At 41.9% G+C, this 27,000-nt stretch overlaps 1 protein-coding gene and 1 long non-coding RNA gene across 9 annotated transcripts in view; one reads left to right on the top strand and one right to left on the bottom strand.

Moving 5' to 3' along the window:
- The first annotated feature begins 3,494 nt into the window (after nt 1-3,494).
- Nucleotides 3,495-27,000, top strand: part of LOC114484730 (uncharacterized) — an 85,827-nt gene continuing 62,321 nt past the window's right edge. For 2 of the 6 annotated variants that reach the window (XR_003677954.2, XR_003677959.2), the window contains exons 1-3: nt 3,883-4,131; nt 4,386-4,474; nt 7,260-7,313. This is a non-coding gene — a long non-coding RNA (uncharacterized lncRNA). Of the gene's footprint in view, nt 3,752-3,882; nt 4,157-4,236; nt 4,285-4,385; nt 4,475-7,259; nt 7,314-27,000 lie in introns of those variants that run through there. The other 4 variants (XR_008616430.1, XR_008616429.1, XR_008616428.1 and 1 more) reach the window with 4 other exon arrangements.
- NHS (NHS actin remodeling regulator) overlaps nt 7,329-27,000 on the bottom strand; it is a 350,056-nt gene continuing 330,384 nt past the window's right edge. For all 3 annotated transcript variants that reach the window (XM_024115287.2, XM_055081934.1, XM_007105864.4), the window contains exons 4-9: nt 21,420-21,482; nt 19,224-19,416; nt 16,267-16,398; nt 12,288-15,263; nt 11,626-11,752; nt 7,329-9,046 (exon numbers count right to left, since the gene is read on the bottom strand). In XM_024115287.2, the coding sequence (XP_023971055.1) occupies nt 8,437-9,046; nt 11,626-11,752; nt 12,288-15,263; nt 16,267-16,398; nt 19,224-19,416; nt 21,420-21,482 (4,101 nt within the window). In that variant the 3' untranslated portion in view covers nt 7,329-8,436. The remainder of the gene's footprint in view (nt 9,047-11,625; nt 11,753-12,287; nt 15,264-16,266; nt 16,399-19,223; nt 19,417-21,419; nt 21,483-27,000) is intronic.

The raw sequence follows: 27,000 nt of genomic DNA, 5'->3' as shown, positions 1-27,000 counted from the left end.
TTATATTAAACCTAAAGGACTGTACGTGAAAAATAAGCCAAAAACTCTTCTAGAATTATGTAGGCTCGGTTATGGTTCTGAGTCATTCATCTCTGCCACCAGGAAGACACTGAGTGCAATGCTGTCATATCACGTCTTGTAGTAGATCTGAACACTGGCATCACAGTACTGGGAGGGGCGTTCATGAGAGAGCTAGGTTCCCTTTATCCATCCTGAGCCAGGGCAGGAATGAGGCGGAATGAAGGGAAAAGTAACTCTCAAGTTAGACAAATGCAGTCTAATAATGTGGAACAAATTCAAGTTATTAAACACCTCCAATTTGAGCTGTAACTTGAACCAAATTTTACTTTTTTAGACTATGTTTATTTTTTTCTGATTATACAACTAATACAAGTTATGAATACTTAAACTGGTGTTTTCATACGAAGGAAGACTACACAACTCTGAGAATAAACCAACTATTGCTACACACAACGAGGAGGACACATCTCAGGAATCTCAAACCTACAACCTTGAGTAAAAGCCAGACCCAGAAAAGAATGCAGTGTATGAGCTCAAAAAGAGGCAAAAGTAAAAGAAGTCTTTCTAAATTAATACCTTTAGATACACCGCAGTCACTTCAACAACTTCTTCGTTTCCTATCTTGCAAATAGGCCATGATTTATTTAACTCGTCCCAAGTCATGGATATTCAAAAGTGACTCCTCAAGTCTCGCTCTTACAAAGAACACTGCAGAGCAGGCTCCCACCTCTACTTGAACTCACAGAAAGAGAATAGTGAGGTAAAGTTTCCCAACTCTAGGGACCATTTCTTATACTCTGACTGTATTTCTAACAACTTTGTTTTAGAGATTTAAATACATAATTTTTCTTTAAATTTGAACTATACCACAAAGTATAGATAATAGCATCTAACAGATTTTACTGCTTATTCTGTGCCAGGCAATGTTCTAAGCACGTGATGTATGTTAATTCATTTAGCATTCCTGACAACCCTACAGGGCAGGCTCTCTTATCATCCCCATTTTCCTTAAGAGAAAACTGAGGCAAAGAGACGTTAAGTAACTTACCCAGGTCTCACAGTAAGTAGTGCAGTACGACTCCAGAGTCTATGCGCTTTACTTCTTCATTATTAAAATCACCTGGAATCCCCTTTCGACCGAGAACAAAATAAAATCCAAAACTCCTACCATGGCCTACAAGGTCTTTACAGTCAGGTGCCTCCACACTGCTCAGAGGTCACCTCTTATCACTTGTCCCTTTGCTCTAAGCCTAAGATACTTACTAGCTGGCCTCTTATAAACAAAGTTTGCCAACCATTGTTAGAGACTGACAGACAGTTCCCTAATGGCTTAATTACAGTGCTGCTAAAACTCGGCTGTAGACACAGAGGCAGCATACATGGAGTCTCCCAGCAGACGCCCACCTGGTACTTCTCTCTCTCTCCAGAACACTGACAAATCAATGCGACCTTGCACTCTCTGAACCTCTGCGCCTGCCATGTCCTCTGCCCTCAATACCCTGCACCCCACAAGACCGCTGTGCGTAGGAGAAGCAACTCAAAACTTCAAGGCTTCATTCAACTTCCATCTCCACAAAGCAAAGGTGCTAAGTCACCCCATCTGGAAGTGACACTGCTCTTCCAGAGGTACCAGAACACTCACACTTTAATGCTTTTAAAACAATTGTCACATGTTGGCTAGTTACAGGAGAGGCAACATCAAATAGCATTAAGACCTTAGGGTTTGGGTCCCAGCTCCTGCACTTACTAGCTCTGTAAATCTGTAAAATGGGGATAATAGTACAAACCTTATAGAGTTATGAGGATTATGTGAATTAATATATGTCAAGTGCTTAGAACAATGACTGGCATAGCAAAGGCACGCACTCTTGGCTACTACTATTTTATTATTTGGGTAGTCCCCACATCCTCCCAGTGAATCTGTTTGTCATGGAGCACATGGACTGCAAATTCTCAGCATCATAACATGTAATTATCACTCACATTGCACCCTTCGCTGCAGATATAGCAACCGTTTCCCTTAAATAAATTTTAAGTAGCAAGGCATTGTGCAAAGAACTGGGCTTTAAGAAATACCTGAATCTGAATCTCAATAGCAAAATTTGCTATTTTGCTTTAGGCAGGGATTTAACCCCTCTGTGTCTCTATTTCTTAACCTGGAAAGTTGGAATAATAAGCTACTTCACAGGGCTGTGTTAAGACCAAATGACAGTTAAGCACTCAGCATCATGTCTAGTTCCCAGCAGGCAAAGCGTAAGTTTTAGTTCCCCTTCACTTCTTCCCGCAAGGTAAGCAAAGTTTCTGCAACATTTTCTTAGAGCCCAACTATGACTAGATTATGCGAAATTAATATAATTCGTTGTATTCAAAATCCTGCAAAAGAAGTTTACTTAGGGTGAAGCTCATTTTACATTTCACCACAGGAAGTCTAGACTCTTGAAAACCTAAGAACAGGAAACCATCTGGTTTTTAAAAAGACACATTTTAGACATTAAAGACATTTTTCAAAAGTCACTTGAGGATTCTGCTCCCAGGGTGTAAGGCATTCACTTGCCATCAACTTATCACGACGATGAGGGATGAAAACAGCGTTTCACCCAAAAACCACTGCAAGGAATACTCGGCAACCCAGGGCAGATTGCAATAGCCAGACCCCTCCACATTTTTTTTTTTTTAAACAAGACCGTGTCAATACACTGATCACGTTCTAAAAATCCTGTCAGGACTCTCAAAAGCAGCCCTTCTGCTGGCCGTATCCAACTTCAGCGGCTACAAAGTCGGCCAGACGGGGTGGGGGATAATGCCGTCCAAACTATCCCCATTACCTATCAGGGAATCGAGCCCATGCCCTGCTTTATAAAACACCGTGCAGAAAAGTTGCTCATTAAATCACGATTTGTAAACATTAGGCCAGTTAAAACTCTAGAGCAGTCCGACTTCAGGGAGAGCCAGGTAAAGGGGGGGAAGCGATCCCCAAGAGACGAAGATATCAAACTACCGGGCTCAATCCACATCTTTACTTTGTTTAGCCTCGCGTACGTATTTACAACAGTTAGGCTGCACTGTCTTCGATCAATCACGGTTACCATCAAAGCCTCAGAATCAACGTTTGCATCTCAAAAAATGTTACAACGGACCAACTCCCTAGTTAATAGATTTTTCCAAACTCAAAATTCTAACAAGTCTGAGAGCCTTGGTCGTTCGTCGCCCCCTCACCCAGCAAGGAAGAGAAAGGATGAAAAAGAATCAGCTCTTAGAAAGTCGGCACAAAGTACTCAGTAAGCGGCCACATCTCAAGCGCCTACGCGCTGGCATCCCGGGAGAGGCGGTGGGAATCACCTCGAATCATCCCAAACCGCAGCGCGGCTGAAATTCCCGAGTAGACTCGGTCTTTCCGAAAAGGCAAACCCCCCTCCCCCGCCACCCCGCTCCAGAGCCCCACAGCCGTGAAGTAAAATCGCTCCTCACCTGCTTCAGGCGCACACCTCAGACAAAGTTCAAAGGGAAGAAAAAGTCCCACTTGATAGACCTTTGCAGGCGCCAGAGCCCGCCAAATCGGCCTCCGGAGGGCGCGGGAAGCAAGCAGCAATGGCGCCTCTTCCCGGCGGCGACCGATGTAACGACTATCACCACTCGACGCCTGTAACGTTCCTCGCGCCGGAAATAGGGCCCGCCCACGTGACGCGCCGGCCCGAAACTCCACGGAAGCTGAGGCGGAACACTCGTACCGGTGAGCACCCGAGTACTTAGATTCCCACGCGCGCAGCCGGCCGCTGACCAATCAGCGGCCGCTACAAGGCACGCCTGGGCCGTCAGCCGACCAATCCAGCGGACCTCTGAGCCGTCGCAGGGGAGCGGGCGTTGCTAGAGCTGCTGCTAAGGGGAGAGGCTTTGGTTACCTCAGCGCGGCCGCGGTTCCGGTCTCCGAGCCCCTGCAGCTCGGCGTTCGTTCGCGGGGGCTGGTGGGATCGGAAACCTGTGCTAGACTGAAAACACGAGCCTCTCAGGCTGAGAGCAGTTTAGTGCGGCTGCGCAGGAGCGCCGGCGCGCGCGACTCTTACTGTGGCGTAGCGGGTTTCAGGAGGCGGCTCCCGGGGGTGAGGCGTTTAGGTGCGTGGCTTCCCCGCTCTCGTTGGTTAGTTCTTTGGAGCTTTTTTTTTTTTTTTTTTTTTTTTAATGTAATTCCCCCCCTTTCCCTCCTCCCTCTCCGTTCCTCTGTGACGCACCACAGACGTCGACATTAACTCAATCCTAGGCGTGCACGTCAGTGCTGGAATTCGAAGGGGGAGGGAGCGGGGCTTTAGCAATTGTGGTTTGGTACATACCGGGAAAAGTTATTTTAAAAAGTTGTTATCTCTCCACAGGGTGAGGTAACACAGACCTTGGAGCCAGATTTGCTGGGTTTGTACCCCAGCCCCAACAGTTAAGCGCTCTATGGCTTTGGGCAACTCAGGTAAATGGCTCTGTGCTTCAGTTTCCCCATCCGTAAAGTGGGCACAACGTAGGGGGGAGGTGCTTCATGAGTTAGAGTAGGCAAAGCACTTAGAACAGTATCTGGCACATAAATTTGCGTAATAAAGGGTACATGACATTACTTAGTGGCACATCGAGGTTGCTCATCTCAGGAAGGAGGCACAGTCTGAGTAATTATCAGAAGCAAAGCAGGTAACTTTAAAGTAAAGCCATAAATATTTTCCTGGCCTGGAGAGGTACAGGAAACTATATTGGACTTTGGAAATGTATTCTTTCTTCTCTCAAATACAAAGCAAGATTGGAGCCGGTTACAGAGACAGTATTCATTATTATCATTATTATTTTGCTCATACTTTTGCCATAGTTCCCCTCCCATATGTCCAGTCCCCTGTAAAACACTTGCCACTTGCCGTTTGTGAAACCCCAGGAGTGCAATTACATAGCAGTGAAGAGAGCAGCCAGTTGTTTAATTGCAGTCACGTTTATTTGCAGTTTCTATACACACTTTCTAGGTAATCAAACTTTTCTGGTACATTTTTTTTGAGAGGGGTTCACAATGAAACTGTCACCATTTTTACTAAAAATAAATACAAGACTTGAAGTGTTGCACAGCTCTAAAATATACAAAGGCTTGAATTGAATGTAAACGTTGAAAACATCTTATAAAAGAAACCGTTTTTGCAACGATTTAAAAAGTTCATATTTACAAATATTACAAAAATACAAAATGGAGGCAAGTCCATAAACCATTGTCTTTCGGCCGGCATGAACTGGTTCTAGTACCAAAAGAGTTACACTGTAACCTTCCTCATAGTTGTAAATCTTTGTCATGATCTAGTTCTTTCAGTCTGCCACCACTGCAGCAAATGTACTCACTGAACTTTGGCAAGAGCAAACTTGTGTTTTGTTTGCTGCAACTAGTCCATGTCCTCTACTTAGCCAAAAAAAATCAAAAAATCAGGAAAAAAAATTTCCCCCACACAACATAGACATGTTATATAAACACAAAAGAAGAAAAAATTAGCATCAGTGCAAACAACAGAAGAAAAGTTTGGGTTGGTGTTCCTCACAATACCTAATGTGTGTACCCTGCTTTAAGACGGCAGTGATGTTGAAGACAGCCTTCTAAATCTTGGTCTTATGTGCTATGTGATAAAGCCATGTAAGATTACTAAGGAATTTCTTGCCTTTTTTTTTTTAAAAACTCAGTTTGTTACTCAATACTCTTTTGCACAGTGAATTTTAAATCTATCTTTATCTGGGTTTTTTTTTTAAATCTATGAAATATAAAATAGAGAAACTCTGCTATAGATTTTTAGAGTAAACAAAATAAGTAAAACTATATTCTCAGGGTTAGTTCTGTGATCATTACATATAGACGGTATCTTATTGCCTCACAATTCAAGTCAATATGTATTTTAAAATATATATAGTACCATTACTTAAATTAATGTCAATAATAAGGTGACATATTTGTTAAAGCCAATTTGTGCGTTTTCTGTTCAAGATTTAGAATCACTTTTAAAGCCTACATACCTTTCTTTACGCTTAAAAAACCCCTAACTACACAAAAGCCGTACTGCAAACGAGCTGCTTTTATGAAAATTACAAAAGATCACCTATTGTGACTGGAAATGACTCTTTTTTATTGCATTTGTCTAAAAACCTTACTTTTAAAAGTTTGCCAAGTGTACTTTTCAGAGTATGAGAAAACGTTATTCATGTTCCCATGTGGTGTCAAACCATGCTGGTTTTCTTAACTAATGGGTTCCAGTGAGAAATGATGGTCCATTTTTTTTCAAATCCCCAAACATTTTTCTTTTAGTAAAAAGTATAACACTTCGTAAATGTTCAAATGTACGTTTTACCAGGTAGCTTATCTATCCCTGCACAAGCTCACACACACACACACACACACACACACATTCTCCCTCCTCCACCCCGCCACCCCCAGCACCCATTTTACATACAAGGATGACAAGAAATTAAGAAACACAATTTGATAGTGAAAACAAATAGAATAAACCAGACATTTTTTTTTCTTTCCAAAGAAACAGACAAAAACCCAACAGCAATCAGATTCTGTAATTCTCACTCTGTAACATCTTAAAAAGTGTTTCTATTGAAAGATAGCATCTTCTTAGACCAGGCTTTCTCCTTCATATTGCATGAATTAAACCAAAACCACAAACCCCCTTTCACACATCCTACTTTCCCAAATACCACTTGCATAAGCTTAAAGCCAGCTGCTTATCAATTTCTTGGTAACTCTGGTATGTTCTATCACTCTAATCACATTCTATTCTTTTATAGGCCGTATTCCTTCTTAGTTCTCTACTTTCTACCTTCTTCCATTCAAAACATTCCAAGTACATAGCTGCTTATATTTCCGACATATCATTTCAAACATTAGTATCAGTTCATGTCAAAATCACAGGTGTAAAACCCATTTGCAGATTTCAACTTGTAACTACATTTTTTTTCCGTTTTAAGACAAGAAAATTCAAGTAATTTCAAGTAATTCAGCTTGTTTCCCTGCCTTCATTTTATCAGAGCACTTGCCCTGACATTTCCTTTCCCACCCACCACCCTCCCCATTTGCCATCAAGCAGATAGAGTAAAATCAGACAAAAACTCAGTTATATGTAGCATTGTGAACCAGAGCTGCTCCCCATTCCCAATTTAACAGTGAATATAAATAATGCATATACACATACGTATTTCCCAACTACGTTGTTCACAGTGTCATTTCTGTTAATTTTTAGGTAGCATGAATCTCAACAGCACAGAGAGAAAGCTTCACTGAAAACTCATTGCAGGTACTTACTGATAAATCCACAGCTCTGTGGCATGCTTATGTTTTATTTTCGTTCGTTAAAGGACCTGGAGCTAATTGCTAAACTGTTTAAGGAGTGTAAAGATTATAGTCCTCAGATTAGGACTGTTTATGTCCCCAGTAGTGTAATATAAAACATAACCTAAAATTAACTACTGTTTTCCCTACTCATTCTCTTTAAAGCAATCCACTGAAAAATTGAAGTTTAAAGGACACTGTCAAGTGCTGTTGTTCAGGGCTTTATGTTGAGAATGATGATTTCTCTCACTGATTTTTTTTTTTACAAAAAATCAAAAGCATGCTTTTCATTCTGTCCAGATTACCACATGGCAAATCACAGCCACGTGTTACCAGTAGTTTGGTGCTGCAGTTTGTCACAAAAATGGTTAAGTCTGAATTCATTATTTTAAATTAATCACATTTCACTATATGACCTCGAGATTTCCTTTATTTCATCAGTTTAAAATTCATATTTTGAGGTTTATCACTCAGAAATCATATTGGTGGACATTTAAATATGGTATTTGATACGAAAATGGTATTCACAGAATACAGTTATTACACTTTATTTGTTGTGTTCTATAAGCAGTTGGTGTGGTAGATAATTGGCCACATGTCCACTCGTCATCCATAAATCTATTTACACATTTTTATCAAAAATATGGTATTTACATGTGTGTAGTTCTTCTAAATTTTGCTTTAGTTCATTTTAATGTAAAAATATACCAGACCTCCAGAGTATTTCATCTTCTTAAGAATTATGACAGTGAGGGCTTTGTTTTCTGAATAGGCAGCTCTGGGAAAACTTTTTCTAGGTTTCATGAAAAGCAGACATTTCCAAATTCTCTATTATCAAAAGGAATGAGATTGGGTAAATCAAACTACCCTAAAGAAACATATGAAAGACAGTGCAGCTACTTAAAAATATGGACAATAATCAAGAAAGACCAAACCACCTTCCGTTTCCCCAGCAAATATTTAGCAACTCATTGGTAAGCGTGATGGTACCCCACCATGTGCTGACTTCTCCCCACTCTTCCGTTCTGTTCCTCCATCCTCATATGACTAAGGTTTTGGCCTTTGACAGCCAGCCTGGCATGGACCACCTATGTTGAGCTCTGGGAGGATCGGTCATCATGTGGGCTCCCATCGGAATTTTCTGTCTCGCCTTCGGAGATGGCCTGCATGGGCGCGTTGTACAGCCTGCAACGGACGCTGTAGCGGCTGCTGCTGGCCGCAGGGGGCGCCCGGGAACGTCCAACCCTTGCCGATGCCGGGGTGGCAAAGTTCTTTGAGGAGAACCCTTCTGCATTAACCCGTGGGGAGCATGGAGAGAGGGGGGACAGCGCTTCAGTTCCCGGTGCCCCCTGATGGGCCTCATGGGTGCTTTGGGGGGACTCGGCTGTGAGTTCCCCAGGAGGTTTGGGCAGGATGGGACTCTTCAGGATCTCAGTAGCAGACATACGGTAACTGGAATCTGAGCGACTGCCTTTCTTGAGGAGTAATAGCTTAAACTCTTCATTCGATGTGTTGGACTTTTTGGCATTTCGGTAGATGAGGCCAGGAGACCTCTGGCTGTTTGGGGTGGTCACATTGCTGTTGGTTGAGGTGACAGAACCAGCACTGTTGCTGCTACTGCTGCCCAGGGAAGCTCTAGATTTACTTCGAACAGACATGTCCCCAGAATCTTTTCTTCCAAGTACTTTTCTCTTGGACCTTTTAAGAAAAGGAACAATCTCAGTCCACATACACTTTAATGAAACTAAAAGTGTTACGTCACACTCGGGCATCTCCTCAAAGAGCAGTTTGTTGTACCCTGTCTGATGGGATACTAAGCATTAGGGCTGTAGGGGTGAGAATTAAGATATGTTGTTTGCCCTCGTAGCACTCACAGCCTGAAGGAAATTCTCCAATAACCAGTGGACATGAATTAAGTTTTGGAAATGACCGTTTCAAGTAATGACTAATGTGGAGGCTAGAGGTTCTAGGGGAGGACTTACTGGGAAGTTTCACAAGAGTACAAGACAATACTGCTCTGTGACTCTTGGTTAGAGTGTAGGTGGTGAAGGACTGTCACTTTTATTCAACCTGTCTCTGCAATACAGATGAAATCCTCTGATACCTGGGATTGGCTTCCAGTGAATACGAGGAGAGCAAAGTGGAAGGAGGTATGGATGGGACAGGACTGGCCATAGGCTGACGGTTGATAGGCTTGGGTGATGGATATGTCTGTGAGTGTGTTTGGCTGGGGGTGGGGGCAGGCAGTGGTGCATTATACTATCCTGTCTACTCTTAAAATTCCTCCATATAAAGAAATTTCTTACATGACTTCTTGAATAAGTCAGTCCATTTTGGCTGCAGATAACCATTTGCCATAGCTGCCTAGGAATATCTGTCTACAGTGTATTAAATCAGTAAGCCAACTTTCTGGAGGAGCTGGAAACCTAGACCACCTCTGGAGCTCTTAAAGCTCTGTGCACTATAAACTCTCAAGAAAAGAAAATTTTTATTGTCACTGTGCTGCACATAAATAAGTAAACAAACAAACACAAATTCTGCATAAATGTAAATCTAAGATTACCAAACTCTGTAAGTCTACCAAACCTCGGCACCCATCCATCATTATTATATTATTTCTTTTGATAAATAAACAGGCATAAATTTCGTGAACTTAGTCACTGAGTCAGCATGACTCAGTTCATTGCTACGTACTGGCAGCATGCTTTCTCACCAACCTAAATACCTGTAGGTTAGAGAAAATGTCAGTTTTGCAATTGGACACCAGCCTGATTTTGGTTCACTGAAAGCTTTGTGGTTGCTATCTTGTGTATGCCAGTGTCTGGCACTCTAATAGTGTAGGGATTTCAAACTAATGTCTGCTTTTAGCATCTACCATACTGTAGACACAGAGATGATATTTTATCATCAAAACTGAATATGTGAGCTATAGGTATCCCCATTTACAGCAAGGGAAGTAGGTACACAGGTTTTAACTGACTCAAGACTGGACAGGAAGTGGCAGCATTGGGATTCAATTACAGGTCTTTCTGACTCTACTCCTTACATTCTGTCCGCTCTTCAAGACACTAGCATTTGGTTCTTTAACTTCACAGCATTTAATAACTTGTCCTAAGGTTGGGGATAAAAGGGGGTGAGGAGAAGATAATCAGGGACAAAGAAAAATAATGATTCTTCACTCTCTGAGTGGAGAGGTGAGCCTGTTAAGGTCTACACAGAACGTGTTTGTGACTGGCTCCTTTAAAAAAAAAAAAAAGTTGTTGAAGGGCAGTGCTCCTTCTTTATGAGAGAACCACATCAACAGAAAACACAAGTTCCCCTAAAAAGTAGGATCCTGGGAAAAACAGTGGTAAGCTGCTTGTAAAGAGCTTGCTTCAAAGAATATAACTTCATGAGGTAGACAAGACAGTCCCCTAGCTTTGTCCCTTGGGAGTCGTATCTAGGTCACCAAGGCCTAGTGAAGTAGGCAGTGGCAGCTGTGAAAGGAGTAGCGACGTTATGACTGGATAGCTCAGTCTGATAGGGGTTCAGTTTCCAAGGGCTAGTTCCTGTTTCGTTCTTCGATCACAGGTTGTAAGGAGTATTCTTGCAAATAGGGACCTTGATCACAGGGGTCCAGGGGGGCAGATGAGAGAATATGAATGGTCAGCATGCATGCAACACTATCCTGGAAAAGCAGCCTAGAGGACATCCCCTATTCATGGGATATGGAGCATTAAATTTAGAGAAGGCCAGTGTTATTAAAGAAATGTAAGTTTTAGGAAGAGAGGGAAGAAAGGGAGCAGTGATTAGTTGTTGTGAGCCATGAAATGGGCAGGTTTATATACTGTTTTGTCTCAAACTTGGGGCTATGTTTAGTGTGTCACCTTACCTTTATCTCTGCTAGTGTAGGATTATAGCTTTGAGCATGTGTTTTTAGGTTAAGGAATTATTTAAATGTCAGAGATTACACTAGAGTTTGAGCTTTCACCCTTAAGTTACCTGACCACAATTGTTTTCAAATTAAAAACTTGTTTCAGAATGTCTTTCCTAGGAAAAAAAAACAACAGCTTCCCTCAGCAGTTCTTAGGAAGGTCTCTCAATTGAGGTCTACCTAACTATATAAGGCCACATATTTCCCAACTTGAATATAAGTCTATCAATTTGATTTGGAAAACTAATTTTTCTTTGCTTGCTTATGTTTTGTGCTGAATGTATTACAAGTACCCAAGGCTTTTCCATATTTGCATTTGATGAGAAGCACGTAAGAAGCAAAACCTTTGGTATTGTTGCCTCACCTGTGAATGACTGCAAATAAATCCTCCGTTGTTCGAGGTTTATTTGGAGACACAGACACACTTTCTGCTTCAGCCTGAGAGTCTTCACTTAGTGGTGAAATCACAGAGTCATCACTCGGTGACGATTCTTAAATTAAGAACAAAAGCATCTTTAGGAAGAAGTCACCCAGCACGCTGCTGGGCTTCACTGACTCAGGGAACACCTAAGCAACAGTTACCTGACCACCACTTTTTTTTTTTTTTTTTTTTTTTTTTTTTTTTTTTTGCGGTACGCGGGCCTCTCACTGCTGTGGCCTCTCCCGTCGCGGAGCACAGGATCCGGACGCGCAGGCTCAGCGGCCACGGCTCACGGGCCCAGCCACTCTGCGGCACGTGGGATCTTCCCGGACCGGGGCACAAACCCGTGTCCCCTGCGTCGGCAGGCGGACTCTCAACCAGTGCGCCACCAGGGAAGCCCCCGACCACCATTTTTAAAATGAATGAGCTATCTGTCACACTTAGTCCCTCCATGATAAAAGCTTTTATCCTTGTTTTAATAAGTGAAAAGAAGGAGGGAAACCAATACCCAGGGCTGTACTGTATTATGGGGAAGGTAAGAAAGAAAAACTTCAGGAAGTGCCACGAGACACCTTCCCATTGTGACAAAGGCGTCAACAACTGACCTTTCAGTGAAACCTCATCCACACTTCCTTGGGTCTCCTCTGCTCCGCTGTTATCAGAGGCACTTTTGGCTGAAACACCTGAAGCAACTTTTTCCTGCTCAGAACATTTTTCAGGGCATGGATTTACAGTTGATATCTCTGCTTCATAGCTGATATTCCCAGGCACTTTGTCATGGTGGCGGCTCATCCCAAGTTGATGCTTAAGTTGATTGCTTATGTCCGTGACTCTAGTTGGTGAGTTTGACTGAGATGTGAGCAAGTCCACAGACTCAGGGTATGCAGCTTCCTCCCGATCTACAGAAGATACTTTCTGGACCTGCGCTAGGGCTCCATCTGGACCAGCTCCACATTGTAGTATTTTACCATCCAAATCATTTGGGCGAGCAGCAGAGACCCTCTGAAATCCTTCTGTGGGAAAGTCACAACTTTTACTTGGTGTGTTTTCTGGAATAGGCTCACTCTCCATATGTATTTGGTCTTTTGTGACCCTTGAATCTAGAAGATTGGTACCAGCTGAGGTTACTGTTTCTGGATCACAGTGATTCTTCACATCAAAAGAACGGTTTTTTTCTAATTGTAGTTTATCTGGTTCCATCTCAACTGCAGAGGAGTCTAAAAAGGACAATATGGTGTCTTCAGTGGAGTACTGACGTGATAGTGATTTCTTAGTCATATGTGGCCTAATCTTACCTGGAGACAGGGCAGCCATGGTGAGAGTGCTTTCCTCTAAGGGGAGATCTGTATTGTTGCCTTCTTTTTGCTTAACTTCTTCAGACCTACTGATGGACCTAAGGTTAACAGATTTCAGGACTGTTGGTGTAATTGCAAGAGACGGTGGAGGATTTGACCTCAGTGTTTCTCCTACTGCATTTTGCTTATTATGACTGAAAACATGCAATGGGTGACGGTGGTGGAATGGTTTATTTAAGACATTATGAAGAGCACTTAGGTCAAGATGGGTGGGAGGTATAATTGGAAGTTCAAGGTCTTTACCCAGTGATAGAACTCCATCTTTTAAAGAGGGTTGCTGTAGTGAGGATTTCCTTTCTGGGACTTTTGGTTTTCTTTTGCTACCTCCAGGAGACAATGGGCCAGAAAAGAAAGCTGTAGGGAAAGAGGACGTTGGCGTTTCAGACTGGCTTGAGTAGCCGCTTGATGGAGATGCCAAGCCAGCCAGCTTTTCTGGTGAAGCCAGTTTAAACTCATTGTCAACAGAAGGAAGGGAGGGGGTGGTGGCTCTAGATTCTGACTGGGATGTTTGGGATTCAGAGCTCTCTGGAGATTTGATGCATTCGATAACTGTGGTACCCGTAGCAGTGCTTGAATTAGATAAAGATCTGTAAGGATCATTTGTTTTCAAGTCATTTAGAAGCCAGAGGTCTGCATAGTGAGTTGATTCAGCACCTTCATCTTTGAATGGTGGAACATCTGGAGTGTCTAACTGAGGTTCCTTAATGCCATGTTCACTCTGGTTCATCCAAGAAGGTTCCTGCTTGGTGGGCAAATTGGCATTTTCCATTCGAGAAGGCGTGTTGGAGAAATCAAGAGGCAGCTTCATTTCCCTGGAACTGTGAGGCAGGAGCTGGCCACTGCTTATCTTTGGTTCTTTCTTCTCAGAAATGTCTGCATTTCCATCAGACTTCCTCAATGATGAGCTACGTTTAGGTGGGGTCGGCTTTGCCTTTGGTTTCCGGAAAGAGATGCTTGGTCTCCCCTGTCTCCTGTGGTCTAAGTAGTCCTGCCAGTCACAGTCTGGAAGAGTAGGAGGAACCCCGACACCCTGGCCGTTCTCTGGGCCCAGGGCTGCATAGTGACAGACATAACTCTTACTACCTTTGAGACCACAGTCAAAGTGCATGGAGGTGTAGTATCCTTCTGTGTCCACCGAAAAGTGAGAGCTAGTGTCTGCTTTGTCCGATGGAGACTTTTCCAGAAAGCTGTCATAAGTGGCCATGCTTGTGAAGCTTGGGCAGCCCAGGCTGTCTGCCTTGGGACGCTCAGGACTAAAATCCTGGCGGCAGGAGGCATCGTGATGGTGGTGTAGGTAATTCCACTCGCTGTCACTCGTGTTGCTATTGTTGGGGTCATCCAGCAGATCCGCCACAGTGGAGGTAAAGGAGTTTGCTCGGTGACCCCTCACTTTATCCAGGTGGTCGTACTGCTCTGTCACGAAGACACTGGCGTCCTCATTAGCGTGAGGGGCTGTGTTTAGTGACAACTCCGAGTCACAGTGTGAAGAGCCAGTGAGGGGAGGAGAAGCTGCGGGAGGGATCGTCTCTGAGGTCTGTGAGGGGCATGTGGAGCTGCTCCCACTCCAGTTGCCACTGGACGACTGGTGGTCATCTTTCTGGTCCAGGTGGCTGCTGAGGAGGACGCCAGCCGTGGAGATGCAGTGGATGGGGCTCCCGAAGGTGTCCGAGTTGGAGGAGATGTCACAGCTGCCAGAGTCGGCAGCCATCCGGGACAGACGGGACCTCCCTCTCTCACTTAACTTGTGCTGGGGGCTGTGAAGATGTTGAGAACAGGCCAGGCTCAAAGCAGGCTGGTGCTCCTGTGCACTCGGGCTGCTGGGGGCCTCACTGCAATCGTTAAGGGTTCTTTCTTGGTCTCCCACGAAAGGCTCCCCCTCTTCATATGCTGAGGGTTTAACAGCAACTTTGGGCTCAGCGTCCCCACCTCTATTGCCCTCCCTGGGAAGGCTCCGAGATCTTGTGCGGCTGCTCACTGCAGGAGTGAACATGGTGTCGCCTTTGTCGGCCAATGCAGAAATGTTGCCAGCAGAATGAGAAAGGGAAGCTGCAATGCTTTGACCCCTCTGAGCTCTGATTCTCCTTCTGGATGGAGCAGCGATCAGAATATCCTCAGTTTGGCACTCCGAGTCCCTGGTTCCAGACCTCCTATTGACAGCATTGGAAGGATCTGGATTTGTGTGCACAATCACATTCCTTTCCCTGGCCACGGGCGATTCATCAGAATCTAGGGCACATGGAAAGCACAGTGAGATACTTCATACATCAGCAGATGAACAGACATTCTGAGAGATGTCCACAATTCTGGGTGCCGGCATGTTGGAGCTTTTTCTTACAGAAAAAAAAAAATCAGCATATAAAATTAGGAGCAAGTTAAAATGCTTTGGGCGGTCTCTCTCTGTCCCTTTACCTTTCTCTCTCTCTCTCTCTCTCTCTCTCTCTCTCTCTCTCTGTATATATACACAAATACACACTATATGTATGTATGTATGTATACTAAGAGAAGATAAGCTCTTAGATCTTTTGTGAATTCTCTCTCTCTTCACGATCAAATTACTTTGCCCCAATAAGTGTCTACTATTTTTTGTAATGAAAATACATCTTATTTTCTTGGCCACTATACACTTTCATTTCTCAGTATAAACATAATGAAATAAAAATCATAGAATGCATTATATGAAGTAAAAATCTTAATTACAAGAGATGCTATCATAATAATAATTTTAAAAACCATAGGAAGAGATATCTTAAACACATTGAACAGAAAAAATAGAAAAAATGTCACCAAGGGTATCATATTATGAATAGTCAATATTTAATTGAGTATGCTTAAAGTTTACCTTTTAAAATAATTAATGCCATAAAAGTATATCTCTCTCCAGATAAATGTATATTTCTCTAAAAGAATCTTTCATTGAATCTTGCTAATTTTTGCTTAATTTCTGCCTTAATAATACTTTAAAAAAATAGCAAAATATTCTATTTCAGCCATAAAATCTGAATGTATATGGCTAAATCCATAAGGTCAAGCCTTCACAGTCAAGAATGGAGATTTAAAAAGTAATACCACCTGGCTTACTGAACACAAAACAAGTACACATCATTTCAAAACCTCTACGAGTTACAACATTGACTATTTTTAAGGAAGCTGGTTAAGGGCTGGCTTCCATTTCTTCTCCTTATGATCGGCACCCAACAGAATGTTAACCATTAATAGTTTTATACCACACCTATTTCTTGTTGGACTCTTCTGGGGATACCCGAGATGGTTTTCCTCCTTCTCAGTTTTCGTCTCCGCTGTAGTACGGATTGTGAATGAACAAGAGAGCAGCGTATACTAGCCTCTCTGTCAAAACCAACTCCTGCAACCCACAAATAGGTCTCATTAGCCTTTAGAAATGGCAAACAAATTTTCATTTGCTTGGAACACAGTGATATTTATTGATTGGAACTAAAGGAAGAGTTTGGATTAAGCCTGTGAACAAATATAAGGGACCCCTTATTCAGCTCTTATTTAAATTATGCTGCAGTACATTAAGCTTTACTTCTAAATGCAGCTCTCCACAACAGCTTGCACTGCCAAAAGTAACAAGCAAAGAAGGAAAATCAAAAGAAAGGAGAGAAAAATAACATCAAAGAATCACTCTCACACAGAAATGGCTCCTTAAGGACTTAAAATCTTTAGTTACTACTATTTGCTGGTCTCTTTCTGGGCTCTCTGAAGCTGATATCTTTGCATAGTAGACACGTAGCCAAGATGTTAACCTGAATTAGTTCAGCTAACATATCCTGACCCATTTCTGCATTAAAAGTGTCATTATGAGGGTTTTTTCCCCTCTACCCACTCTGCACTCTGCCCAAGCCCTACACACACGCACACACACACACACACACACACACACACACACACACACACACACACACACACACACACACTCTCTCTCTCTCTCTCTCTCTCTCTCTCTCTCTCTCTCTCTCTCTCTCTCTTCCTCTCTTCCTCTCTCTCTCTCCTCTCTCTCTCTCCTCTCTCTCTCTCTCCTCTCTCTCTCCTCTCTCACTCCTCTCTCTCTCTCTGGAAACAACAGCCTAGAGATGTGTTTTTAAAATCATCATGTAACTGTCTACTTTGCTCTGCTGACTAAATTGGACACATTTTGGCTTAGCAGCAGTGTCTTATCAACATAAAATAAAAATAAAAGGCAGTCCTCAGTTCTTCACTTGAGTGGACCTACCTTCTGTACCAATTGTAAGTAAAGCTGGAATTCCCAGTCTTTACACGTGTCTGTTTTCTTTTGTAAATACACGGGGGAAACCATGATGCTTGTTAGTTTATCTTTCCATAATTACATTATTCACACACTACATGCAATCCTATCAAAACTAGAATGATGAAGGAGGAGGTGAGGAACTTGAACTCCTGCCTGGCACAGGCATGTACCAGGACTTTTTCAGAGTGAGCACTGCTTCAGAAAGCCATAAGCCAAAAGTGCTTTGGAATCTGGTTGCTTCATCATGTATCCTGATTGTTAAACATGGGGCAGGATGGCATGTTAAACTTTGGTTCAACTATACAGTAAAGTAGTTTGAGTTCTGCTTAGCTTTACAGTGACAACAGTTTGTAGAACTCATGTTGAAAAATCTGTATGAGATATCATATGATGAATAATTTCAATACTATCAGAATTCATACTAATGAAATTTTCCTCTTTTAGTTCTAACCAAAGATTAAAATCGTTCCTTTTGATCATAATAATTATGTTACAGGCACAGGTATTTTGTGTCATATGGACATAATTAACAACTTTCTCATTAAAGCTCTTGAAATCAACATATAATCTAGGCTTTAGTATGAGAGTTCCTGAAATAAAGCAGAAGGAGATCTTCCCTTTTCCTGAATCACAAGACCCATAATCGAAAGACTAAATTTGAAAACAAGATTTTACTTACAGTGCCATGAAGAAAGCAGGTGCTGCTAATAATCAGATGTTCCCAGAACTGAAAGTTAGTTTAAGAGGATGCCAAAATGATTCATTTTGACAGCTGAACTCCCCTAAGCCATCTCATTTAGATTACGGAGATCAGATAAAGTGCACATCTTTAGAATACTTTATCCTACAAGTTGAATAGGTCATCAGGAAAATTAAGTCCCAGCTCACAACCAGCCCATCAACTAGAACTCCTTTTGTCAGGAAGAAAATAATATCTACCCTGATACCTGGTCACCATTTGCTCCCCACTTTATGTGAGACAAATTTGAGTGACGTTCATAATAGCCGTGTCCAAAATGCATCTCGAGCAACATACAGTCTTTAGTTACAAGGTACCAGGATGGAAATCAGTCATAAAATGGCCATTCTGAGATTTTCAATATAAGAATAAGTTAGAATTTAACTATTAGAGATGCTTAAAAAAAGCCCAATGGGTAGATCATTTAATTTCTATCTTTGAAAGTTAGAATATTTTATAGCATTATTTTACTTACAACTAAGGTTACCACATTCTAAGATCACCAATTCTGGATTTTACAATTGCTGCCAGTAAACTTTTCAAGAAAAGTCCACACAGGCTTGCCTTCGACCTAGACTAATATCCAAACTCTCAATACACAGGAGGAAGAAAGCAGAGGGTGAATGGAAGCCAGGCTTGCTGCGTTTAGAGTAGAATTCAGCCTTCACCTATGAATCCATGTATTTTTTAGGTCAAAAATCCCCCAAATCAATGCAGAAGTCTAGATGATCTTTTAAACAAGCCTACCTCCGTCCAAGGAAGCATGAAAACAGATTTTATAGTTGGTCTACAGGATCATTACTTGCGGTTTTAGAAACCTGGGGCTTGCTGTTTTCTCTCTTGCAGTGCCACGCATCATTATCATATGATTAATCACTGCCGCTTTCTCCATTATTTCAGTCAGCTATGGCCAGAGAGCTATTTGGTGACTTTTTTTTTTTTTTTCAAAAAGAAACTGTCCATCACTTACATAACAAGCAGCCCAGCGGAACATATGCAAATTGATGTTCAAAACCTGATAAAAGCATATTGAACATCTGGGTCGTATTCTGATGAAAAAGGTATAATTTGTTTACAAAACGTATTCTTAACTGGTACGCCAAGCAGCACAGATTTTGACCATATTTAATACGTGGAATATTCTGACCCGATTGCCCCTAAGAAAAAAGCAGAACGATACCAGTGACATTGATGGGAATAATGCAAGAAGAAATCACTTGGGCATCTTGTTTCATCTTCTCCTCCGGCGTCGGGAGAGGTAGTGCTTTGCTCCAGTTGGTCTGCTTGTCCAGTGTTGAAGGGATATTGTGTACTGGGTTTTTCGGCCTCTGCCCTAGCATGACATCTGTATCTTCGTCCTCCGGGGGATGGGACTGCAAACGAAGTACATTCAGATTCAGACTCAGCCATCAGGATTTATACATAAGCACATATATATTTCAGAGTTAAGAAAAATGAGGTCAGAAATAAGCTTTCAGGTCAAAGGAAGAATTCCTAGACGTAGTTAGTAAGTACAACTAATTGAAAGTTACGATTTCAATAGTCAAGCAACACAAAAGAAAAAAAATAGGCTAAACATGCTTTTCGGGTCAAAGGGAATTAAGAGGAGAGACAAGGTAGCCAGAAATCCCCAAACTTCAAACTGAAGAAAGATGTGAGTCTCTAATCCGTTGAGAGGTAGATTCACTTTCTGGATAGCTGTCTCACCATAAATTCCTACTCAAACTCTTGAAAGCTCTAGGTGACTAGGATCAAAGGGAGAAGATGATTTAGATGCCTATGAAAAGGTTTGGAAAACTGGCCAGAAAGCCTGGAGTCAGGAGACATTCCAGAACACAAAACCAGAAGGACAAGCCGACCTAATCTGAGAGGCCAGATTCAAATACATGGAGTTAATTTTACTGCAGGATGATGGCATTTGTGAATGACATTTTAAAATGCAGTTTTGTCAACACTATGCACATGGAAAAGCAAAAGTGAAGAATCTCCTCCCACCGACGATAGTGGAAAATACAAATACTGTTACTGGGGGGAAAGATTCAAGTGGGTTTCATTTTCAAATTCCGAAGAGTAAAAGAGTCCTGGTTTATTTTCTTTCAGCTTCGCAGTGCGAAGCTTTTCTTCCAGCTGTGTATTTAAAGACCTTGACTTCCATGTGATGTTTGCAAATTCTCCATCCAAACCTTTGATCGATTTTAATATTGTCTAACTTTTATTTCAGGGTTGGGCTCCTAGCCCAGATTATTAAAAAGGTTCCATCCCAAGTTTGATTTCAGGGTTGGGTTTCTAAACCAGATTATTAAAAGACTTAGTTTTTGCTGCTGAACCTAGTTTTATTTCTTCCCACAATTTGTTGGAAGGTGGCTGTTTGTGTAAAATAAGCATATTCTCCTCTTATTCCAGTTAGGTTTTAATAATATTGTCCTAAAATCAGGATCATTAAAAAAAAATTCTCATTCTCACATTTAGAAGCATCGTGCCCTGTTGACTCAGGATTTCACGTATTGTCAAAGTCCCCTTAAAGAGAAGCTTCCAGAGCCACTTGTTTTAAGCTAACCCCCAGCATTTGCTTACCTTGTCAGAGGTATCTGCAAAGCCCCCCCAACACACCCAACAGGATATGATTGCCCCCCTTGAGAAAAAGGTGTTCCATGAACATTTTTAGTAAAACACTGCAACCTTCTTTCTCTCTTCAGCTTTTGTGCAGATTCCCAGCAAAGCAAATAGCACAAATAAAGTTGGAGCACAAAAGACTTTGTTTCCTAGGTAACTTCCAAAAAGGAAACAAAAAGGTTTGGTGTGTGCGGAGAGACAGAGAGGGGGAGAGAGCAGGAGCTGGAGAGAACCCCCTGCCCCCCCCCACCACACCACAGTCCACATTTTGTGGGCGATTCCTTCCTTGAATAACAATGGACTGGGAAACAAAGAAAGAATAGTGACCTGACTGCAGGCTCTGGCCGGCAGCCAAAAGCACTTTTTATTTAATGGTGACAAGGACAGTTGGCTGACGGAGAATCCTTTTGTCCTCTCCTCTTTTGCTTTGAGAAGCTGAACCTTTACAGTTCTAACAAATATAGGGCAAGTTGAAATTTCTTTTCTCCGAACTACAGAGTCCAGGGATGGTGTTAGGTGACGCCTTGAACAGAGCCTTAATTGCAGCTTGGAGGAGGGGGGGATGTAAAAGCCAATGATATTACTGTCTACTTTATATTTTATTTAATTCAAGTTAGAAAAATACCACTCTTTAAATTGATTTAAAAGAATACCTGTTAGTTAGTTAGAAACAACACAGTTTGCCATAAAGAAAGAGAGAAGAAAGTGAAAGTGTATAGAGAGAATGGGATAGGCTGTGACGGAACGTTCTCAGAACCAGTACCTTTCTACTCCATGGGGTCATGTGGCAACATTCAGTGGGGGAGGGCGAACGGGTGCTGTTAAACTATGAACATGAAATGCAAAAAAAAGAAAAAATTAAAAACATGCACACAACACACAGTATCTGGTTAAGTCAAATCTATGATATTAATGAATGAATATACTGGGGTCACTCCCTTCCTTCCTTCGGAATGCGTCTTGGTTTTATGAGAAGTAGCATGAATAGTGGTGAAGAGCACAGATTCTGGAGCTAGACTGAGTTCGAATCCTGTTTCTACCACTTATTTGCTGTGTAACCAGGGGCTCTAAGGTCAGTTTTCTTGTCCTTAAGATAGGAAAAGAATAGTATCTACCTTCCAGGGCCATTTTGAGGATTAAATGAGTAAATATAAATAATAGGCTTAGAAGAATCCGGGCACTTAAGAAGCTCTATGGGTAGTATCAGCTACTGTTCCTATTATTATTATCCTTACCGTGTAGCTGTAAAATATCTGTGAAATTGTCTTTGTAAATTGTAACTTTATATCTTTTAGATCCCAATCCCATTTGCTAATTTGGGAAAGACCGAATTATCTTCTTAGAGTGAGTTTGTTTTCCTGTGAACTCTTTGGAAGAAAATTTCTTGTGTATTATTTCCTCCTCTGGACTGCTCAAAATTTGCCCCTTCCTCATATTCATAGTCTGTATTTGAAGACAGGGCCGGTTTCATGGGCATGTGACCTGTGTAGTCACATAGGGCCCCACACTCAGAAGGGCTCCATGCTTGGTTAGATGCTGTCACTGTCTTGAAATTCTCAGTTGTTGAGTAATGGGTCCTGCATTTTCATTTTGCACTGGACCCCACAAATCATGTAGCCAATACTGTTAGGAGACTAATCTAGTAACCAGAATCCCCTTTGCAGGATCTACTTGAGAAGGACAGTGAAACTCTTTTAAACTCTAAACCATGTCAGCTTTGGATTCAGTTAGCCCTCTAGTACAGCACTTTCCATATAGCATTGCTTTACTGTAACATGCATTATCCCTGGATGTGTCTTTTCATCTATTAGATTATGAATTCCTAGAGGTCAGGGGCCACTTGAATGATACCAGCTCTGTGTGTCTTAACAGTGATGGGAAACCCAAATAAATAAGGGTCATGCTCAAGATCTCAGGAGGAAGCAGACACCACAGACTCCAAGGGTACTTACCATCTTAGTGCAAATAGGTGAAAACAAATAGAGGAAACCACAAGGAATGCTCGGTTCCATCAGAGGCTTAGCATTGGTGTATGTAGTTCTAGCTCTTCTTAAGCCTATAGCAGACATGTTTCAGAGGGGAGGAACACTCAAGGTCTAATTCTGTTCTAAGTTTCTAAATTTTAACTGACAGGGTTGCTCATTAACTTTTAAGCAAAGCAAATGCCATCTCCTCAGGGCCAGTTAACTTTGATCTAGATCTCATTTAAGAAGATAATTTCATAGCGTCTGTGGCTCCCACATTGAAAGCGATCATTTTGACAGATGTGGTACATGTGGCCAGAGACTAACTTGGCTCTGTCGTAAGAATCAGTCATAGGTAGTGATGTGCAGGTCTCGAGTAAGATGCTGTAGTGTGCAAAATGGAGAGAGAACTCATGGAAGTAGGAAAAGGAACCTGAATGCAAAGCCTACATGGAAATTGAACCTGTTTCCAAGAAACAAAAGGTGTCTCATGAAAGGATTTCAAAAAATTACACAGGAAGAAACTGCAAGGCAGAAAATATATTAGTGATATTAATATAGTAATTTTGGTAGTTTGTCTTAAATCTCCTTAGTCAGCTTTCCTGTTGAGTATTTTTTCCAGGAGTGAGGGATGAGGAGTGGTTTTTATTTCTCATCTGTTTGAGAAATGCCCCCATCCCATTAAACAAGCATGAGGTAACACCTGGAAATGACTAAGGATGGCATGTCCAGAGAGAGAGCTCAGACCATTCAGTTTTGGTCACCATCATTAAATCAAGGTCTGCATGGGTTACACTCCACGGAAGATTCCTTCTCAGCTAATCAGCCTCTCCACTCTTTTTTAAAATTTAATTTAATTTTTTTAATGGAGGTATTTACAATATTGTGTTAGTTTTCAGGTGTACAATCCACTCTTTTGATAGTAGCTCCAACCTCCAGCTTGTGAGGGCTGAAACTAGGTACTCTTGAGCTCGTGTGTGGACGGATTGTGTTCTTCGGTTCCACCACCTAGACACAGGCACTCAAGCCCCTGCAGATGGTCTGTCTATATAGAGTATTTAAGTTTATAATATTCATGTGGGCTATGGTTTTATTCTTGCCATGAATTAGTAACCGCCTTAGCGTAGTGTTTTTTTAATATACATATTTATTTATTTATTTTTGGCTGCATTGGGTCTCCGTTGCTGCACGCGGGCTTTCTCTAGTTGCAGCAAGCGGGGGCTACTCTTCGCTGCAGGGTGCGGCCTTCTCATTGTGGTGGCTTCTCTTGTTGCAGAGCACGGGCTCTAGGCGTGTGGGCTTCAGTAGTTGTGGCGCATGGGCTTAGCTGCTCTGCGGCATGTAGGATCTTCCCTGACCAGGGCTCGAACCGGTGTCCCCTGCATTGGCAGGCGGATTCTTAAGCACTGTGCCACAAGGGAAGTCCCTAGCGAAGTGTTTTAAAGCATCCTCTTTCCTGGGTATTTGGTCAGAGGAAATAAAATCATTCTGATTATTTCTGATTAGGTTTTTACATGGCGAATACAATAGTCAGTTCATACAGTTTTTTCTTAAATTATCTAAGAAATAAAACTGCAAGAGAACTGCTACCTTGGGGTATCTCTGCATGGCCCGCATGCTATTCCTTAACGTAGATGGATAAGGTTAGGAAAAGCTACATGCTGATCAAACTTGTGTGAACTAAATTATTCTTTAAAGTCTCTATTTAAATTAATCCTATTGCTTATTCAGACTAAGACTTGTAAGGGCAGGAACCATTTCTTGTTCATAACTGTATTCCTACTGCCTCAGTAAGACTCAGTAAATATTTGTTGTACTGCCAACACCCCCGTGTGCCTGGCATAAGCAAACAAAAATCTTCTATAAAGAAACTGGCAAATTATTTCTACATAAAATTTTTCAGTATAACATCCAGCACAAAGTCAAAGATAACAAGGCAAGGAGGAGACACAAATCAGCATGAACAAGAAGCATCCAAAACAACAGATGATAGAAGCAGACCCATGGGGAAATCTGCTTTTGGGATTATTACTCCATGCACGAGTAGCAGTGAACAACATTGGCTTCCCCAGAATAAGTGTCTGGCAAGATTGTAAGACCACTCATTCATTCATTCAAAAGCACTTCTTTGATGAGGGTCAAAATCAGCCCCAGTATAAACAAATTGTCAGATGAAAACTAATATCTCCTTCATGAGTTATATGCATGTTCACTGTATGGTTCTTTTGACTTTTCTGTACTTTTCATGAAATTTTTCATAACGAAACATTGAAGAAAGGTGCAGAAAGAAATATCTCCTTCCTTTTCCAGGCTTCCACTCTGGCCCTCCCACTGATTTTGAGAGGCCTCAGACTCCACACTGCACCATTTTAGAATCAGCCACCACCAGTCATCTTGTCCCTGACAAAAGATGCTTCTTTGATGCTTTCACTGCATTTCTGTCCCTGCTGGCCCCATTAGTTATAGCCTCAAACCGTTACCCTAGCTTCCTATGGAACTGCTTCAACAAAAGCTGGAGTTATAACCAGTGTTCAGAACAAGAAATAACAGACATTATACTCAAAGCTGTCAAAGAAATTTCTTTGGTGAATAATGAAGGAATATTTTCCAAACCCCAGTTCCTCCTTGTGGTGTGTGTGTGAGAGAAAAGTTCATTTCTCCACTTTTGTGGCTATGAACAAGTATTGCTCCAAAGATCTCAAGACTCTCCAATCTTTCTCTTACTGCCAAAAGAAAAAAAAATAATCCGTCCACAGTTTACTTTCTTTTTGGTTTTATTTCATACGCTGATGGGGGCTTGTTTTGCTTCAAAACTTTCCAAAAGACATCTGTTAAAATGTTGTGGTAATTCCAGCAGGAAGTGTTTTGAAAAATTGGCTTTGGTTTGTGATCTAACCGATACCACATGGCATTTATACCAGTAGACTTTCAGAGCTGATTTATTACTATCATGCTGTCTTAAACATGAGAAATGTTTACTAGAGAACGGATGCTGTGGCACATTTGAATACAGGAATAAAACCTTAGAGTGAAGATGTCCATTGCAAGCCACTCTGGGTTCCTAGTAGGCGATCTGAGATCTTACTCTCATTCTACCCTGGGGCTTGTTGTCCTCAGACCGAGTCTTTGCATTTCTGCACACATTATGGCCTGTCTGTGAGATAGAGGGGAACTTGGCTGCCTCAGATTTTTCTTCACTGGAGTGTGTGTATGTGTTGTACATAAATATGAAGTGCTTTGATCTTTCTGGAAGGCTTAAAAGAGTCTGGCAATACCTTCTTCACATATCGCTCTTACTGCTACAATTACATAGCACTGTTATTCCCTTGAGAATGTCCCACAGTCTCCTACTGGCTCACACTGGGCTCCTATCTTCCAAACATGTTCAATAACATCATGTTAAACTCCTACTGTGCTTCTCCCTTTCCTTTCTTCTCAACTCCAGCCTTTACCAAAATGTACAACCATGGGGAAAACAAACTATGAGGTAAGTCAAAGTTTAGGGCCCATCCTAGGCTTTCCCTGTCCCTTTCCTGGTTCCTCCTTTGTCACCACTCTTTCCCACGCAAAGCAAGGCCTCCACACTTCCCCAGAGGGCCTGAATGCAGCACCCCACGTGCCCAAACCCTTCACACCACTCTCCCAGCCAGTTGCAAGGCTGGAAAGAAGCCTGCAGATGAGCTCACATCAACGTGCTGAGAACTCCTGGTGATAAACCCAAAGGAATAAATCTCTCAAGCAGAATTCTGGACAGTGGTTGTAGGCTAAGAGGAAGATATTTGGGAATAGGTGCCTACTGAGTTCTTCTTCTAACCACTGTATACACTAATATCTATTTAAAGTGCTAAAAAACACAAATATTCAGGACTGGGAAAAGTGGCCTTATCATTGTCATGTCTGCTTTTCCAAGTCATACCTTTATTTCTTTTCTTTATTTATTTATTAAAACCTCTTTATTGGAGTATAATTGCTTTACAGTGTTGTGTTAGTTTCTGCTGTGTAACACAGTGAATCAGCTATACGTATACATATACCCCCATATCCCCTCCCTCTTGCATCTCCCCCCTCCCACCCTCTGTATCCCACCCCTCTGGGTGGTCACAAAGCACTGAGCTGATCTCCCTGTGCTATGCGGCTGCTTCCCACTAGCTATCTATTTTACATTTGGTAGTGTATATATGTCCATGCCACTCTCTCCCTTCGTCCCAGCTTACCCTTCCCCCTCCCTATGTCCGCAAGCCCATTCTCTACGTCTGCATCTTTATTCCTGTCCTGCCCCTAGGTTCATGAGAACCATTTTTTTGTTAGATTCTACATATATGTGTTAGCATATGCTATTTGGTTTTCTCTTTCTGGCTTACTTCACTCTGTATGACAGAC

Source organism: Physeter macrocephalus, chromosome 21 (genome assembly GCF_002837175.3).
Source record: "Physeter macrocephalus isolate SW-GA chromosome 21, ASM283717v5, whole genome shotgun sequence".
In the NCBI taxonomy this organism is placed as follows: Eukaryota; Metazoa; Chordata; class Mammalia; order Artiodactyla; family Physeteridae; genus Physeter; species Physeter macrocephalus.
The sequence above is the reverse complement of the archived record's forward strand: the minus strand, read 5'-3'. Positions and strand labels throughout refer to the sequence as shown.